General features: G+C 35.6%; 2 protein-coding genes and 1 non-coding gene across 3 annotated transcripts; 2 read left to right on the top strand and 1 right to left on the bottom strand.

The window, feature by feature from the left end:
- Nucleotides 1-2,244: 2,244 nt before the first annotated feature.
- On the bottom strand, nt 2,245-4,094 carry tmed6 (transmembrane p24 trafficking protein 6). Its single transcript, XM_073832327.1, has 4 exons — nt 3,847-4,094; nt 3,629-3,755; nt 3,191-3,348; nt 2,245-2,773 (listed from the first exon to the last, which is right to left on the bottom strand). The coding sequence occupies exons 1-4, from the start codon at nt 4,057-4,059 to the stop codon at nt 2,543-2,545; spliced, it is 729 nt and encodes a 242-aa protein (XP_073688428.1). The 5' UTR covers nt 4,060-4,094; the 3' UTR covers nt 2,245-2,542.
- A 2,559-nt stretch (nt 4,095-6,653) lies between these two features.
- LOC141302209 (5S ribosomal RNA) lies at nt 6,654-6,772 on the top strand. The gene has a single exon (XR_012342317.1). It is a non-coding gene; the product is annotated as a 5S ribosomal RNA (ribosomal RNA).
- Nucleotides 6,773-14,200: 7,428 nt separating this feature from the next.
- nudt7 (nudix (nucleoside diphosphate linked moiety X)-type motif 7) lies at nt 14,201-17,883 on the top strand. The gene is made up of 3 exons (XM_073831991.1): nt 14,201-14,519; nt 14,664-14,822; nt 15,908-17,883. Exons 1-3 carry the CDS (start codon nt 14,358-14,360, stop codon nt 16,256-16,258), a joined length of 672 nt encoding a protein of 223 aa, XP_073688092.1. The 5' UTR covers nt 14,201-14,357; the 3' UTR covers nt 16,259-17,883.
- Nucleotides 17,884-18,008: the final 125 nt, after the last annotated feature.

Below are 18,008 nucleotides of genomic sequence, written 5' to 3' on the forward strand. Positions count from 1 at the left end.
TTAAAAGGAGACCTATCTTAGATCCAAAGTGTTCATGAATTACAACAATTTAAGTTTGGATAGTGCACTTTCACGCCTATTTTAAAAAATGGGGGTGACAGTAAAGGGGTTAACTGGTAATTTTTTAACCATTTCCTCAGGATCTGTTTGATTATTTCGTTATATGCTATTTTTAAGTTAATTTACGACAGATTGGTAAATCGTTAGCATGTTACTTACAATAAAATGAACATATCACTTATTAATAATTTATAAACACAGGCATGTTTTGTAAATAATTACTTCATTAACTAATTACTTGTAAATTTACTTGTAATTGACTTGTAAATGAATTTTAAAAAAACACAAATTGTTAGCATATCACTTATTAATCATTTGTGAATGTTTTGTAAATGATTATTTCATAACTAATCACTTATAAAAGACTTGCAACTGAACGTTATTATAAAGTGTTACCCATTTTTATGACTCACGCATATTCGTACACAACTTCCACATGGATGGATGTACTACATTTAATATTGTCCATCAATATTGATGAATAAGAACAAACCTCATCTCTCCATAATCAAGACTGTATATCAAACATCTTCAGCTCTGGCTCCAGTCTGAAGGGAAGCCTGTGTTCATCTCTCACATCAGTGCTGCTGATCTTTGTGGAAATCTCTCAACAGTGTTTGCCCTTTATTTAAAAAAAAAAAAAAAACATTTTGCAGAACCTTTGCCACTATGTTCATGTCAATATGTTTGAAATACCTTTTCAATGTATTTTAAAAAATAATTAAGAACCCATTTTTAATTTTATACTTGTTTGATAATATGAACTTTTTAAATAGAAATCAGTTATGAATAAAACATAATGTGTGAAAAATAAGTATTAATATATGAATAATTTACAAGCTGATTGAGTTCTAAGGTTGAAACAACAAAACACACATTGTAGAGAGTGTCTGTCTGTTTTCAAATAGTTAAAGTAATTAAAAGACAATTAAAGCTTCTAATGTTTTACTATAGAACATGAGCGTGACTGAAGAAATTCTGGGACTGACAGCTGTCTGTTCTGTGTGTGAAGAGCATTTACATAGAGAGACACTTTGCATGAGAGTGTTTATATTGCTGTGAGTTTAACACTTCATGACTGACAGCAGATCAGAACAGACTCTTCATCATCACACAAGACAAAACAACAATGAACAACATCATCATCCTCATCTGGACTATTGCAGCTTTTATTCAAGGTGGGATATTACATTTTGATATGAATAATAAGCTATTGTTGTTTTTTACCAGGTTAATATACCAATATTCTGCTATAAAGGTGATTTACTGACTTTATGTTCTCTTCTTCAGAATGCAGAGGAGTAACTCTGACTCAACCTGAAGTTAAAACTGTTCAACAGGGTCAAACAGCTACAATAGAGTGTCATATAGATATAGGGATATATAGTGACGACTTAGCCTGGTATCAGCAGAAACCTGGAGAAGCTCCTAAACTCCTTATTTATGACATTAGAAGCCTTTATTCAGGAACTCAATCTAGATTCAGTGGCAGTGGAACAGCGAGTACTGGAAAAGATTTCACTCTGACCATCAGTGGAGTCCAGACTGAAGATACAGGAGATTATTACTGTCAGAGTTATCACAGTGGTCCAGTGTTCACACAGTGATAAAGAGTCGTACAAAAACCTCCGTCAGTCAGAGTCACAGTGACTGCACTGATACAGCTGAGAGATACTGCAGCTGCTGATGAGAGGATGACAGTCTCATTCCCTCAAAAAGTTTAGTCTTGTGATTTTTGAGTCTTTCTGGATCTTTAATCTGTTTTTCTCACACAACTTCACCATTAATGTATTTAATTCATCATTTAAAATGTTCCACCACAAAAAGTCCAACAAAAGCTGATGATACTTGGAGGGAAACATGAGTCCTCATGTCCTTTCAGTCCAGAAATACACAAAATTTGATCTGACTAAGATCTCCTTTTATATGTTTCGACCATTTAAAATTGTATTCATTATTGTTTCCCCTTCCACAGTGTCATTTCTGCCACATCTCAGATGTTATACTGTGTTAAGTACAGTTCTGTGACAGTGGTGGAAATGATGTTTTTTGAGTTGCACAATCAAATAACATTTTCACACTCAATTTAAAAAAACTATAGCTCTACTGGAAATGACACACAATTAAAATGTTCTGCTAACAAGTGATATTTACCTTGTTTTTCCGCTTTGATAAATACTTTATTGGAGCAAAACTGTTCATTGAAAAAGAATTCAGTCAGAATAATAGAAATCAGAATGTAATGTAACAGTTTGTTACCCTGTTTGTTTGGATTATCATGATTTTGAAAGTAATAATACCTATTGTTATCATACATTTTAAATTTTAACATCAAATGTATACATAAAACGGCATTTAAGAAGCAACAGCAAATTCATGATGAAGTCAATTTTTATTACAAATTCAATCTTGGAACATAAAAGTGTTGAAAATACCCATGTCCAACTGTATTCTGAAGTAAGAGACAGGTTTAGTGTTGATGTTAACAGCGGGGTTTGTCTCCCTCTGCTGGTTTGGTTTTGAAGAGTCTCTTGAGGAAGTAGAGCTGCAGGTATCCGGCGCTGATGATGACCAGACTCTGGACAAGAGACCAGCTGTTCACATAAGTGGAGTTGGACTGAAGCAGGTAGAAATCAGCGCCGCGTCTCATTCGCTCATAGTTATAATGACGCCACATGTGGAAGACAAACCTCTGCAGCCTGTTGCTGCTTTCCTACAAAGAGATTTGAGAAATGGGAATGACATTCATGGACTTACGATGTCAAAACAACTTTTTCAAAATATCATTTTATTCAGTTGTTTGGTAAAAAAAAAAAAAAAAAGAATTATCTGAAATGCAAAAAATAACATTACACCTTTTTAAGTGTTTTCTTTAAAAAAAAAAAAAAAAGAAGTCAAAATTCTGACTTTTTCACAATTGCATGGTATTAACTCATAACTGCAAGAAATAAAGTCACAACTGCATGACAACAACTTGCAATTCTGACTTTTTTTTTTTCTTCATATATCATGCTATGTATTATTTTGCTTGTTTTGTAATGCGTTGTAGCATTTCTTAAACAATATATGGCTGATAAGGTTATGATTATTAACAATGTGCTTGTTGCTACTAGATGTAGTTGTTTATTACCTGAATGAAGGACAGTGTATTATTGATCTGTTTCATATCTTCTTCTTTCATTTTCTTCTCTTCTTCCTTTTGTCCCTCGTAATACACACCAAAGTGCAGAAAAACCTGCATGCTCCCGAAGCGATTGTGGAAATTACTGAAGCACATCTGATAAAACCCTGCACAGATATAATTGATTAATTGAGTATCTGTTTGTTCTCTCTCTTTTTTCATTCATTATTTTTGGAATTTGTATATCATTATGGCACTTCGATGATAATTAATTTTGTATAGTGATTTTTTTTCCTTTATGGTTTCAAATAACAGGATACAAAAAGCAGTTTTTGAGTGAAATGCTCTGCATGAAACCAACTTTGAATAAAAAAGAAAGAAAGAAAGAAAAATCTGTTCATTACATAGCAGCAGATATACTAAATCTCTTATCAAGCATAGACTCACCAGTCTCCTTGACATTGAAGGCAATCTGACCTCTTGCATCGTCAACTTTGCCGACTATTAGGCTGCTTGGAGCATTAACGGTTACAGACAGATGTCTGTCCAGAGCCACACCAGTCACCAGCTGGACCTTAACAAACATATAGTGAACTATAACATTCAAATAATTCAAGTCCATACTGATATTTACATCTAGAACAATGTCTTATTCAATGCCTTACCATGAAGTTTAAGTAGAAGTTCTCACCAAAGTGAGCAAAGTGCCAGTAGCACTGGAGGTCTCCAGCACGCAGCATGATGGAAAAGTCATACTGATCGGCTCCCCAGAAAAGATCCTGATCTGAAAGTTCTGGATTAGGCTCGTTCAGCGCTCCGCCATTGCTCATCCAAATTAATAACAGAAGCCCAATAAGATAAAAACCTTTTTGTAACATTATAAATTTGGCAATAAGGTAAATGTAACAGGAGAGCTGCTCAGTTTCTGAGAGCACTGAAGTTTCTGATGATGATTAACTTAGAGTGACGTGTGGCTCGAAAATTTGTCCTGCCCTTTACAGCTGGGAAAATACAAGTTGGGCCACAGGTGCTCTGGAAAACATTTCCGAAGTGCCCTCAAAGCTTTTTTTTTTTTTTTTTTTTTTTTTACAATAGCCTACATCTTGCTTCCTCATACTTACTTAACTTGAGTTATACAGTAAATGTTTAATTCACTACTTTGTGCTAAAATGTGAAATCTCCACCTTTTACATTAATATTATTATTATACAATATGTTTTACTATTAAGATCATAATTTACATTTACATCCAAGCACATTTTACCAGTTTCAAACCACATCAGTCTTAATAACTACTGTTTATTTTGTACTTAATCATTTATATGTGATATACAATTGTCTAGAATTAGCAAAGTAAAGGCATGCTAATCGAACAGCGAAATGCTCGTTGGGTCAGCGCTATCAGAAAAACACAAAAAAAAAGGTGGACAAGAAAAGCCACGTTTACTGCAAATGAATTAAGAATTAAGGTGAAAAATTAGGTGTGAAACCATCAGGAACCCTTTAGTCTTCAGCGCCACCATTTTTCAGATCTGCAATCTACTCTAAAGTCTCTAGAAGTGCAATGTGTCAGATTCTCAGACTTTGCTTGCGTAAAAAAATCCTAAAAATGACCCTCACTTAATAAGAATAACACGCTGAAGTGTTGTGAAATACATGAATACTGTTTTTTATAGGCTTTATAGACAGATAATTTGAGAGTCACTCTTGAAGGACCAGCATCACATCCTCTTGACATCACAACTTAATCTGGCAGTAAGTTTTGGGAGTTCATTTTTAGTAAAATCTCTACAAGACAGACATTTCAGGATAGGACATAGATTAAAAATGAACTCCCAAAACTTACTGGAAGATAAATTCTTGAAAGAGTGGTACAAGAGGATGTGATGCTGGTCCTTCAAGAGTCACTCTCAACTTATCTGTCTATGAAGTCTATAAAAAACTATCTTCATGTATTTCACTTCTCTTCAGCATGTTATTCTTATTAAGTGAGGGTCATTTTTTAGGATTTTTTACCCAAGCAATGTTTCTAAAAACCTGACACAATGCATTTCTGGAAACTCCAAGTAGATTGCAGTTCTGGAAAATGGTGTTGCTGGAGACTAAATGGTTCCTGATGGTTTCACACCTAATTCTTCTCATTAAATCTTAATTCTTTTGCAGTTAACATCTGTCTTTTCTTCTCAACCTGTGTTTTTTTTTTTTTTTTTCTGATTGTGCTGACCCACTGAGCATTTCGCTGTCCAATGATCATGCCTAAACTTTGCTAATTCTAGTATTGCATTAGTATTCCATCCTCCTCATGGGCATTTAATAAATTTTGACTTTCCAGTTTGAGTTAAATCTCTTCTTTGCCTCATTTTGCCTGTAAAAGAAAATGTGCCTAATAATTATGCACACCTGAATATAAGGAGTTTCTCACTTCCAGCCATGGACAATTATCACTTATAAATGATTAAATACAACATTAACAGTAGTTTTAAGATTGTTTAACCATGCACCCCCTAATGTTTTTCCTAAAATAACCACGAGATGAAATCAAGATACATTTTTATTGTAACTATGGACTATGTTGACAAGAGTGATGTAGAATTTTTCACCATGAAGTTTCACAGTAATTATCTCATTTTCAGCATTAAGAATAAAAGCATTTTAAAGCTTGTTGTTTTGTAGAACATCACAGTTATATATGATATGAGAACAGTAGGACCTGTTGATATGTATGTTATTTAATAAAAATGCAATGATATTTTCAGAATGACAATTTTTTTTTTCTCAAACATAGTCAAACATCAAATCCTTTGTTTTTCCATCAAATAAATTCTAACTAGTTGGTTCAATAAAAAATTTGGATTTTATATTTAAAAATTACCTCAACTTAGCATTAGGTAGCTAGTTAGCTAGCAAGTTAGCATCAGCTGGCAAAATGTTTTTATAGGCTATTGTAATGTTGTAATTCATAATTATTGATTATTAATTTTATGCTAAAACTGCCTGTACTGTGATTTTGCTGTGAATGTTTAAAGCAAATGTAACTTTTTTTTCACTGAAAAAAAATGACAGTTCTTAAGGGGGGCGTTTTCCCCTACTCTACCCTATCATTTATAAATGATTAAATACAAATGTAATATTCGTTATCAAGGCTGATGTAGTTTGAAATTGGTAAAATGTGCTTGGAAAAAAATAATAGGACAAGAATATCAACGTGCCTAATAATTATGCACACATTGTACAGTTATATGTTGTTTTTAAACACAATGTTTTCAATGCGGATGAAAACATTAAAGTAAGGCGGAGATAAAAGTTCGAAGGACATTAAATATATTATTCCGCTGTATAGGCTACAGAAGTGCCTCGCCGTAACCCTTTTTAATTATTAATAAGAAAAAGATAGAAGGACGAATATATGTGGGTTGAATCGTATGTTTGCCGGTTTGTGTCTTTAAATACTCAACTCTTGACTGTGATTCTCGTTTACGGCCATACCACCCTGAGCACGCCCGATCTCGTCCGATCTCGGAAGCTAAGCAGGGTCGGGCCTGGTTAGTACTTGGATGGGAGACCGCCTGGGAATACCAGGTGCTGTAAGCTTTTGCTTTACATTCACCAGTCAGCAAACACACTTCACCACGGCTCAAACATGACAGTGTTAAATAAATCCTTTTAAACAGATTCATTTATTTTTATGTTACTTTTTTATTTTGATTTCTCTATGGCTTCTGTCTGTTTTCAGTGTGGTAAAGTACAGCTCAGCTGTCATTCTTCCTTTCTCCTCCAGAGGGCGAACGAGAGGCCTTTTCCCGCTTTTTTCAGCAACACATAATAAATCTCCAGCTGTAACAGAGGCTCCTCTCCTCATCTTTAAATTAGACCAGAGGTTCCCAAACTTTTTTTCTCAGCCAAAACAATTTTACATAAATTATGAGAAGTTCGACCTGAGATTAAGAGTTAACGTTAATATTTGATTATTTAACAACACATGCATGATTCTTTGATAATTGATATCTGTGGTAATTGTCAGACATGAAAAAAAAAACAGGTCAAATATATATAAAAAAAATATTTATTCGTATTAAGATTATCTATTTATTCTTTTTTACGTCACAAATGCGGTGACATGCAAAACCAATGGCACATAAAACGTACCATATATACATTCATATTTTCCAAGAGTAAGAAAACGAACGCTCGCTCTTTTAGCGCCATACAGTGGACATTTTACATCAAATATGTCACAAAAAAAATACATCGTGCTACGTAATTCCCACGAAAAGTTCCCACATGTACGGTTTTGTCATGAGATCAGGTTGGATTTGGGTGTATAATAAAACATTTATGAAAATTTCATGTGATCTAGGAACTTCATCCACCTTATTCTTAAAGGAAACTTCCGGTTCAGTTTCTTTTTTTTTTTTTTAAATAATGTTATAGACAAGGCTAAACCACATCTAATCATACATATAAATCATGTGAAACTATAGTTTTTTTGTTGTTGTTGTTGTTGTTTTTTTTTTATCATTTACCATGTCCCTAAAGTCAGCTTCCACCCTGTTAGTACTTTCTCGCCTTCCAAAATAAACTGCAATTCCATTGAGACCATTTTCAGGAAGTGATATTGTTTATTATTCCCACTTGAATTCAACTGTACAAACTGAGGTAAGCGTTCTATGACATTTTTTTTAGTTGTTTAAATGTTATCCTGCTTGTCACACTCTAGTTCCACCCTGTTAGGTTGTGTTATTGATCATGTTTATCCGGTCAAAAAAATGACAAAAAATATCTGACATAGTTATAAAAGTTCTGTTTATCTAGAAGTTTAGAAAGCTAAATGTTGATCACTCAAAGAGCTACGGCTAACTTAGCTCAAAATTTTCCACCTTGTTATGTTAGGTCTATAAACCTAACAGGGTGGAAATCCCAGAACCCAAGCTTGGAGGAAAAAATGACCACCCACTAGGGTGAGTGGGAAAATATAAAAATATTTTTTGCTGTTTTGTCAGGTATCCTCATAAGCGCATTCTTAAATGAGTTAAATAACGCCTTAAATGAACTTAAAGAGATATTTAAGTCACAGCAGCAAACAAAGGTATCAAATCAACGAACAAAGGTAACAGAGATAATTGTAGCTATAATATGGATTAGTCTATATTTTAATTTATAATTTACACAGTTAAGACAGTAAAGTGTTTGATAACTTTATTTCTGTAGGGTGAAGTCAGCAAAAGTGGGGCATCAGCTAACATGGGACAAATAAGCTTTTGGTTTAGTGCTTCTTTTAAAAAAAAAGTTGACTGATAATAATGAGTGGTCTTGAAATGATGCAATAACAGTACCTAATTTGAATACCTACATTATCTGGATTTTTTTTTTTGTACTTTTTTAAATCAATATTATATAGGTGCAGTTCCATACATTACCGATATAAAACAATGCAGGGCAATGACGGAAAGTTCATCACCCTTTTAGAACCTGTTATGTTCCATTCCACCTTGTTGTGCTCCGTTCCACCCTGTTAAACAAGTCATTTAAAATAATAATTTGACAGCAAAGTTAAATATTTGGCATACTTTTGTCTTTTGACAAAATTTAATGAGGTGACGAGCATGAACGGCAAATTTTTTTTTTGTATTATTTACTATCCTGTTGGCAAAAATGGGCACAGAAAAAATACAAGACATCTCAATAATCAATATTCTATTCATCAATAATTGTTGTGTTATTGTTTCGAGAATACAAAAAAATACTATCATGGAATAAGGGACATACAGTGGTGTGAAAAAGTGTTATCCCCCTTCTTGATTTAAATTTTATTTGCATGTTTGTCACACTTTAATCTTTCAGATCTTCAAGCAAATAAAAAATTAATCAAAGATAACACAGGTAAACAACACAGTTTTTGAATGAATGAATGAATTATTATGAAGGGAAAACAAAATCCAAACCTGCATGGCCCTGTGTGAAAAAGTGTTTGCGCCCTAAACTTAATAACTGGTTGGGCCACCCTTAGCAGCAACAACTGCAATCAAGCGTTTGCGATAACTTGCAGTGAGTCTGTTACAGCGCTGTGCAGGAATTTTGGCCCATTCATCTTGGCAGAATTGTTGTAATTCAGCCACATTGGAGGGTTTTCTAGCATGAACCGCCTTTTCAAGGTCATGCCACAGCATCTCAATAGGATTCAGGTCAGGACTTTGACTAGGCCACTCCAAAGTCTTCATTTTGTTTTTCTTCAGCCATTCAGAGGTGGATTTGCTGGTGTGTTTTGGATCATTGTCCTGCTGCAGAACTTAAGTTCGCTTCAGCTTGAGGTCATGAACAGATGGCTGGACATTGTCTTTCAGGTTTTTTTGGTAGACAGCAGAATTCATGGTTCCATTTATTACAGCAAGTCTTCCAGGTCCAGAAGCAGCAAAACAGCCCCAGACCATCACACTACCTCCACCATATTTTACTGTTGGTATGATGTTCTTTTTCTGAAATGCTGTGTTACTTTTACACCAGATGTAATGGGACACACACCTTCAAGTTCAACTTTTGTCTCGTCAGTCCACAGAGTATCTTCCCAAGAGTCTTGGGGATCATCAAGATGTGTTCTGGCAAAACTGAGACGAGCCTTTATGTTCTTTTTGCTCAGCAGTGGTTTTCGTCTTGGAACTCTGCAGTGCAGGCCATTTTTGCCCAGTCTCTTTCTAATGGTGGAGTCATGAACATTGACCTTAACTGAGGCAAGAGAGCCATCAGTTCTTTAGATGTTGTTGTGGGGTCTTTTGTGACCTCTTGGGTGAGTCGTCGCTGCACTCTTGGGGTAATTTTGGTTGGCCAGCCACTCCTGGGAAGGTACACCACTGGTCCATGTTTTCGCCATTTGTGGATAATGGCTCTCACTGTGGTTCTCTGGAGTCCCAAAGCTTTAGAAATGCCTTTATAACTATTTCCAGACTGATAGATCTCAATTACTTTGGATCTCAACATGTGTAGATTTTGAGGATATTTTGGTCTATTTTACTTAGTCAGGCAGGTCCTATTTAAGTGATTTCTTGATTGCTAACAGGTGTGGTGTAACCCCTCACACCCGTGTCCCACCGCACCCACTCCGAGCCGGTCTCGAACCTGGGTCTTCGGCACGAGAGGCGGACGCACTAACAAGGAGGCTAAAGGCTGCAACCTCTAGCATCGGTCGTTAGTGCGTCTCTTGAGATCGTGGAGTGAGGTTTACTTGCACAGCATCTACTAGCTAGCCTCCGTTACACTCACCCCCCTAAACCTCACTCCCGTCCGGGTCACGGCACCAATGTAACCCCTCACACCCGGGTCCCACCGCACCCGCTCCGAGCCAGTCTCGAACCCTGGTCTTTGGCACGGGAGGCGGACGCACTAACAAGGAGGCTAAAGGCTGCAACCTCTAGCATCGGTCGTTAGTGCGTCTCTTGAGATCGGGGAGTGAGGTTTACTTGCACAGCATCTACTAGCTGGCCTCCGTTACAGTGGCAGTAATCAGGCCTGGGTGTGGCTAGAGAAACTGAACTCAGGTGTGATAAACCACAGTTAGGTTTTAACAGGGGGGCCTTTTTCACACAGGGCCATGTGTGTTTGGATTTTTTTTTCCCTTCCTGAAAAAAACCCTTCATTTAAAAACTGCATGTTGTGTTTACTTGTGTTATCTTTGATTAATATTTAAATTAGTTTGATGCAAAAAAATAAAAGTGGCGGAAATCACTGATAGCATGTGCAGTTTGTTTAGACCCGTGACACTGCGCGCTGCACAGAGCGGGACACTTCAGAGGCAGATTTAAAACATCAACAACAAAGCTGTGTGTACACAGTGTACTGTAGTGCATGTTTTTATATAATTTGGTGATTAAATAAATTCTTGTAGACTGCCGATTAAATTGAACGCTACGTGTCCAGTGTGTGTGATAGGCTACTGGATAGCTGTGATTTCTTCTAGATGCGGCGCTGTACTTTTGCTCGGTGTGACATACAAATTTTGATTATAATCACAAAGGTTCTAGAATAGATATCCATATGTATGTAATTTCAATACTGTGGCCTTTTTATAGATATTTGACTTATGATGTAATGGTAACACTTTACAATGTCTATTTGTAATATTAAGATTGATAAAAGCTGTAGAATAGAAGTATTGTTCCTTAGAGTGTGTTAATTTCTTTAAAAAAAAAATGTAAGGATCAATATATAATTATTAATAATATTTTTATTCATTTATAAAATATGTTCAGTAGGCTACTTTTTATTTAAATAGTACAGCACTATTTATTTTCCATTCAGTAGCCATTTTATAAACTAATGGTCGATTAATTGTTATCGGCCAGTTTGGTCCAACCTAGCTATCGGTATCTGTAAAATCCAATATCAGTCGACCTCTAATAAGCATTTACATTATTTACATTTTGTGATAACTATGTATATTTCCCTAACAGGGTGGAATATATTCACAGCCAGGGTCTGAACAATCTACCAATAAATATTTTTGAGTCCCTGAGCTTGGCCAAAATGTATTCCTTATAGTTAAATTTCCACTGAAGAGCCTTGAAACATGCAGCGTTATTCTATGTGGTAACGTAATTTTAACTGAAACAGAAAAAAATTTCAACGTTTTGGTCCCCGAGCCACTTAGTTATCACTTTTGCCTTATGGCACGGTGCTCCATCGTGCTGGAAAATGCATTGTTCTTCACCAAACTGTTGTTGGATTGTTGGAAGAAGTTGCTGTTGGAGGGTGTTTTGGTACCATTCTTTATTCATGGCTGTGTTTTTGGGCAAAATTGTGAGTGAGCCCACTCCCTTGGATGAGAAGCAACCCCACACATGAATGGTCTCAGGATGCTTTACTGTTGGCATGACACAGGACTGATGGTAGCGCTCACCTTTTCTTCTCCGGACAAGCCTTCTTCCAGATGCCCCAAACAATCGGAAAAAGGCTTCATCGGAGAATATGACTTTGCCCCAGTCCTCAGCAGTCCATTCACCATACTTTTAGCAGAAGATCAATCTGTCCCCTGATGTTTTTTTTTTTTTTTTTGGAGAGAAGTGGCTTCTTTGCTGCCCTTCTTGACACCAGGCCATCTTCCAAAAGTCTTGGCCTCACTGTGCGTCAGATGCGCTCACACCTGCCTGCTGCCATTCCTGAGCAAGCTCTGCACTGGTGGCACTCCGATCCCGCAGCTGAATCCTCTTTAGGAGATGATTTCAAGCATCACCCTCCTTTTAACATGTCAAGTCTGCCATTCTAACCCAATCAGCCTGACATAATGATCTCCAGCCTTGTGCTCGTCAACATTCTCACCTGAGTTAACAAGACGATTACTGAAATGATCTCAGCAGGTCCTTTAATAACAGCAATTAAAAGGCAGTGGAAAGTTTTTTTCGGGATTAAGGTCATTTTCATGGCAAAGAAGGACTATGCAATTCATCTGATCACTCTTCATAACATTCTGGAGTATATGCAAATTGCTATTATAAAAACTTAAGCAGCAACTTTTCCAATTTCCAATATTTATGTAATTCTCAAAACTTTTGGCCACGACTGTAGTAGTAGTGAAGGAGGGAGAAATCCAAAACAATAAGGGAGGACAAAATCATTGTTGCTGTATGTGGATACTCGGAGCTGTACGATACATCTCATTACTTTTATAGAAACAGGAATAAAAAGGATTTTGCTTGGAAGAAAGCGAGTGAGGAGGTCGGACAATCTGGTAAGCTGTAAAAAACGCTCTTTACTCAATTTGAGCTATGTATATGGAGACTACAAGCTAGTTAAAGCCAGCAAATTGAGCTTATTCGCCATATTTTACAACTACTTTCCCTCTGACAAGTGGCAGAAGCCCCTCCTTGACGTGAATTTGCGTCTGTTGTGAAGTGAATTTCATGCGCGAATGAAGCGAATAAACTCAAATTGTTCAACCGTCCAACTACGCGCGAATAGCACGATTTATTCGCGCAAGTCACGTCTGATGTGAACACACCATAACACTGTAAACAAGTGACCGATCTCAGCCGCAGCTTCAACTTCTATTTATAGTGTAGGGGGGCGGGGCACTATGGACTCTAGAGAGCATTTGATTGGACAGAACGTTTGATGAGAAGCTGAAGTGCAGCGTGATGTCATCAAAATCATTGATTTATTTATATTGGCGGAAGTGAGAGACTGAACGTTTTGAATGCTCATATCTTGTAAACACGAATTTTGTTGTTGTTTTGGTGCACACTAGCTTATAGATAACCTTAAGTCTAACATCATACTAAAAGCCAAAAAACTTTCATTTAGATTTCATGGGGACTTTAAGCATTCACTATTTTGGCAGAATGCTAAAAACATGAAGAATATATGTGACCCTGGACCACAAAACCAGTCTTAAGTAGCACAGGCATGTTTGTAGCAATAGCTTAAAATACATTGTATGGGTCAAAATTATACATTTTTCTTTTATGCCAAAAATCATTAGGATATTAAGTAAAGATCATGTTCCATTAAGATATTTCTACCCTAAATATATCAAAACTTAATTTTTGATTAGTAATATGCATTGCTATGAACTTCATTTGGACAACTAAAGGCGATTGTCTCAATATTTTGACTTTTTTGCACCTTCAGGTTTCAGATTTTCAAATAGTTGTATCACGGCCAAATATCCTATCCTATCAAACAATACGTCAATGGAAAGGTTATTTATTCAGTTTTCAGATAATTTATAAATCTCAATTTCAGAAAATTGACCCTCATGACTAATTTTTGTGGTCCAGGGTCACATTTATCTTTTTTTTTTTTTTTTTTTCAAGAATTACAGAGCCAAAATGTTACTGGATACCAGGAATGACCCGTATAAAAATGTAATGAGGGTTAGTGAAAAGTGACAGAATTGGGTTATTGTACATTAGCAATGTCACTTTAAATGGCACGAACTTCTCTGGCCAATCAGAGACAATTTCCGAGCCGCTTAGCCCCGCCCCTACTGTCACAATACAAGTTTAACTCCTCTAACAGCTTGTTCTATTTCTGTACTGAACTGTCTGTTTATGGTTTATCAACAAACGTGTTCACACAATGATCTAGAGCAGAGCTAAGAGCCCAGAGGAGCATTATGGGAAGGGCTGGGATAAGCGGAAGCGAGTATTATGAAAGTCTATAGGATAGATAGGAGCTCAGAACCGCCGCGATGGGTCTGAAGGAGAAAACTATCGCGTCCTTAAAGAAATACGACAGCGGTGAGGAATTTCCCCAATTAAAGTTACCTGCTATTCCCAAAGCGTCAGTGCTCATCCCTCTGCTGGTGAGAGACGGACAGCTGCGGCTCTTACTGACCGTCCGCTCCATTCACGTAAGAAACCTGCTGTTTGGGTTTCAGAAGCGCTTCTTCTGAACCCTTTGTCACAAATGTACACAAAGTGTCATGCAAAATGTAGGCTATTTATAGCATGACAAGATGTATTCAGAAGTTAATAATAATGGATGTGTTGGGCAGCTGAAGCAGCACGCAGGTGAAGTGTGTTTCCCGGGAGGAAAGTCTGAGTCCGGTGACCGAGATGAAGTTCACACCGCTCTGAGAGAGGCAGAGGAGGAGATCGGCCTTCCTCGTAAGAAAGTGGAGGTCATCTGCAAATTCTTCCCCGTCATAAACAAGGTTGTTTTTAAATATATATTAATAATAATATACATTTATTTGTACTTTTATAATGCGTTATGTACTGTACATAATTACAAAACATGCATATTTGTAACAAATTATTAAAAATATTTCAAAATAAAGTTTTTTTTGCTGTACTTTGAATCAAATGAATGCAGGCTTGGTGAGCAGAAGAGGCTTCTTTAAAAACTTTACAAATCTTACTGTTCAAAAACTTTTGACTGGTAGTGTATGTAATATAAATATTAAATAATAATATTAAATAATTATATAATTAAAGATAAATAAAGTAATTTATAATTAAAATTAATTATATAGAACACATGCATGCTTATTTCTGGCGCCTATGTGTATTTTAATAAATAAGTTTAATGTTGTTATACGATACCGTTCAAAGAGTTAGTATAATTTGTTTTTAAAAAATCCTTAAATTGGTCAAAAGTCAAAGTAATGGCATTTTCTAATTGTTTAAAAATAAAATTCATTTCTAATAAATGCTGTGCATGTGAACTTTTTATTCGTCAAATATCAAAGTATGACATTTCTGCAAAAAATTAAAGCACCACAATTGTTTTCAGCATTGATAATAATAAGAAATTGTTTTTGAGCAGCAAATATTAGAATCATTTCTGAAGGATTATGTGACACTGAAGACGGGAGTAATTTAATCACAGGAATAAAACATATTAGTATAGATATAGTATAGTATATATATAGTGTATAGTATATAGTATAGTGTATTATCAGCTAATTCTTAATTAAATGTATTATAATTATTGTAATTTTATTACTGTACATTTCAAAAATGCCTTATTAATATTACTATATAGCTCACTAAATACACTCTGGTGTCTGCTTGCATTTTAATCAATTAATATAATGTATATTGATTATAATAAATATATATTTTATCTGAATATATTTATAATATTTAATTTAAAAAAAAAATATTTTTAATAAAATGCATACTAACTACTAAATAAGAATTTAGTGAACCAAGATACAATACTCTTTTGTTTGTTTTTTGCCCCTATTGAATTGTCTACGTTTGCTGACTAAACCAGCTCAAAACGTTTCCACAGACTGGTCTTCTGATCACTCCAGTTGTGGCTTTCATCGAGGACTCTTTCAAAGCCAGTCCAAACACAGACGAGGTGAGCGAGGTGTTCACTCTTCCCCTGGAGTTTTTCACTAAAGAGGCGGATCATTCGGGTTATCCTGTGCCCAATGTCTTTGGACCGACCCATAGTTTCATGTACACTGACCCCAGCACAGGGAACATCCATCAGATCTGGGGCCTCACCGCTGCTTTGGCCATAACCGTTGCTGTGCTGGCCCTCGGAAAGAAGCCTGAGTTTGAGGTCGGCTTTAACTTGGAAAATCCAGCTTCTGGGTTTAAAGACATGCTGAATCGCAAGTTAAGCAAATTATGAAGGATGCTTAAGATTCAGTGATATTGATAATACTGGGGGAAATTAATTACTGTAATGGAACTGTAAAGTTAATAGAAAATCAGTTTGCATATACTTAATGTAAATAAAAAGTATGCTTTTTTATAATCAACAATGAGGATAGGAATTGTTACAACGTCATTAACATGTCATAAACAGAGGTATAACGCGTTATTGCATTCTAATAACGTTTCCTGATAATGCAGTAATGTAATGTGTTACATTTTAAATATATGTAATTTGTTTACAAGTTACTAATGTCAATAAAATTACGTAACTTAAGTTACAAATGCAGTGTTAAAAAAAAAAAAATATGACGGAACATGCATTTTAAAATCACTGGAAAATGCGAGTTAAAATGATGAAACTTTTAGATGAAATGAAAGCTTGCCTGTCATATTTCAGAATGTTGCACTCGATTTCATACATTTTAGTCTGGCATTATAGTTTGGAAAAACTCCCCCTTGACATTCAAGGTGTACATCAAAGAAATGATGTTTTTTAAGGAAAACATTTCAGGATTTCTCTCCATATAGTGGACTTCTATGGTGCCCCGAGTTTGAACTTCCAAAATGCAGCTTCAAAGGGCTTGAAACGATCGCAGCCGAGGAAGAAGGGTCTTATCTAACAAAACGATGGCTTATTTTCCCCAAAAAATACAATTAATATACTTTTTACCTCAAATGCTTATCTTGTCTATCTCTGCGTGAACTCGTATTCTGGTTTTAGACTGTTAGGATATGTTGAAAACAAATTTATTTTCTCCGCATACTTTAAACATCGCTGTAGAAGTACCGGCGCAGTGTTTACAAAGTGAATGTCCAAAGAAGATCAAATGCCCTTCTCAAAAACAAGGTAAAACAGAGATGTAGGGTGATTTGAAGTTGGAGGAGAAAATGGGAGTTTTTTGACATACCCTAACTGTCATGAACCGGAATACACAGAGTACAAGCAGAGCTGGACAAGACGAGCATTTCCGTTTAAAAAGTATATAAATTGTCATTTTTGGTAGAAAATTTTGAAGCCCTTTGAAGCTGCATTTAAACTGCGTTTTGGAAATTCAATCTCGGGGCACCATAGAAGTCCACTATATGTGGAGAAAAATCCTGAAAAATTTTTCTCAAAAAAAAATTATTTCATGAATTATGAGCTAAGACAGGAAAGACTGGACCTTGCGTTGGTTTCATTCAGATTGCGTTATTATAGAAGATATATAGATATGACTTAGGTTTCTTTAGATATATTTCTCATGTCTGTGTGTCAAGTATTCGCTAAGTTTAAAATTTTACAAAAGCACAATGTTTTGTTGATATTGCAAGTGTATACTAAAAAAATATACCCTTCATGGATTCAACAATGCTATCTCACAACCAGTTCGTATGTGTTTTATGAGGTGGCTAATTTGTACGAATATGTACAGCCTCACTCGTACGATTTTGTATGATTTGTCTAGATCCCAAGGATGGGTAAGTTATCTGTATGATCGAAAATGGCGGAACATTTTAAGTTCTTTTCGCTGTTATCAGGGAAAAAATGCAAGTGATCGTTTAAGTTTCTGTTTTGATAATTATGTAATTTTTCAGTCAATATTAAATTACTGAAAGAACTATGAGTTTCACTTTGTAGTGTATTTTTTAGGTTTGATAACTTGAAAAGTTAAGTAAACTAATTAGTAATCTGATTACTTTTTAAATGCAGTAATCGGTAATCAACTTTTTTTGCGTAACTCACC

Source organism: Garra rufa, chromosome 25, assembly GCF_049309525.1.
Source record: "Garra rufa chromosome 25, GarRuf1.0, whole genome shotgun sequence".
Taxonomy (NCBI): domain Eukaryota; kingdom Metazoa; phylum Chordata; class Actinopteri; order Cypriniformes; family Cyprinidae; genus Garra; species Garra rufa.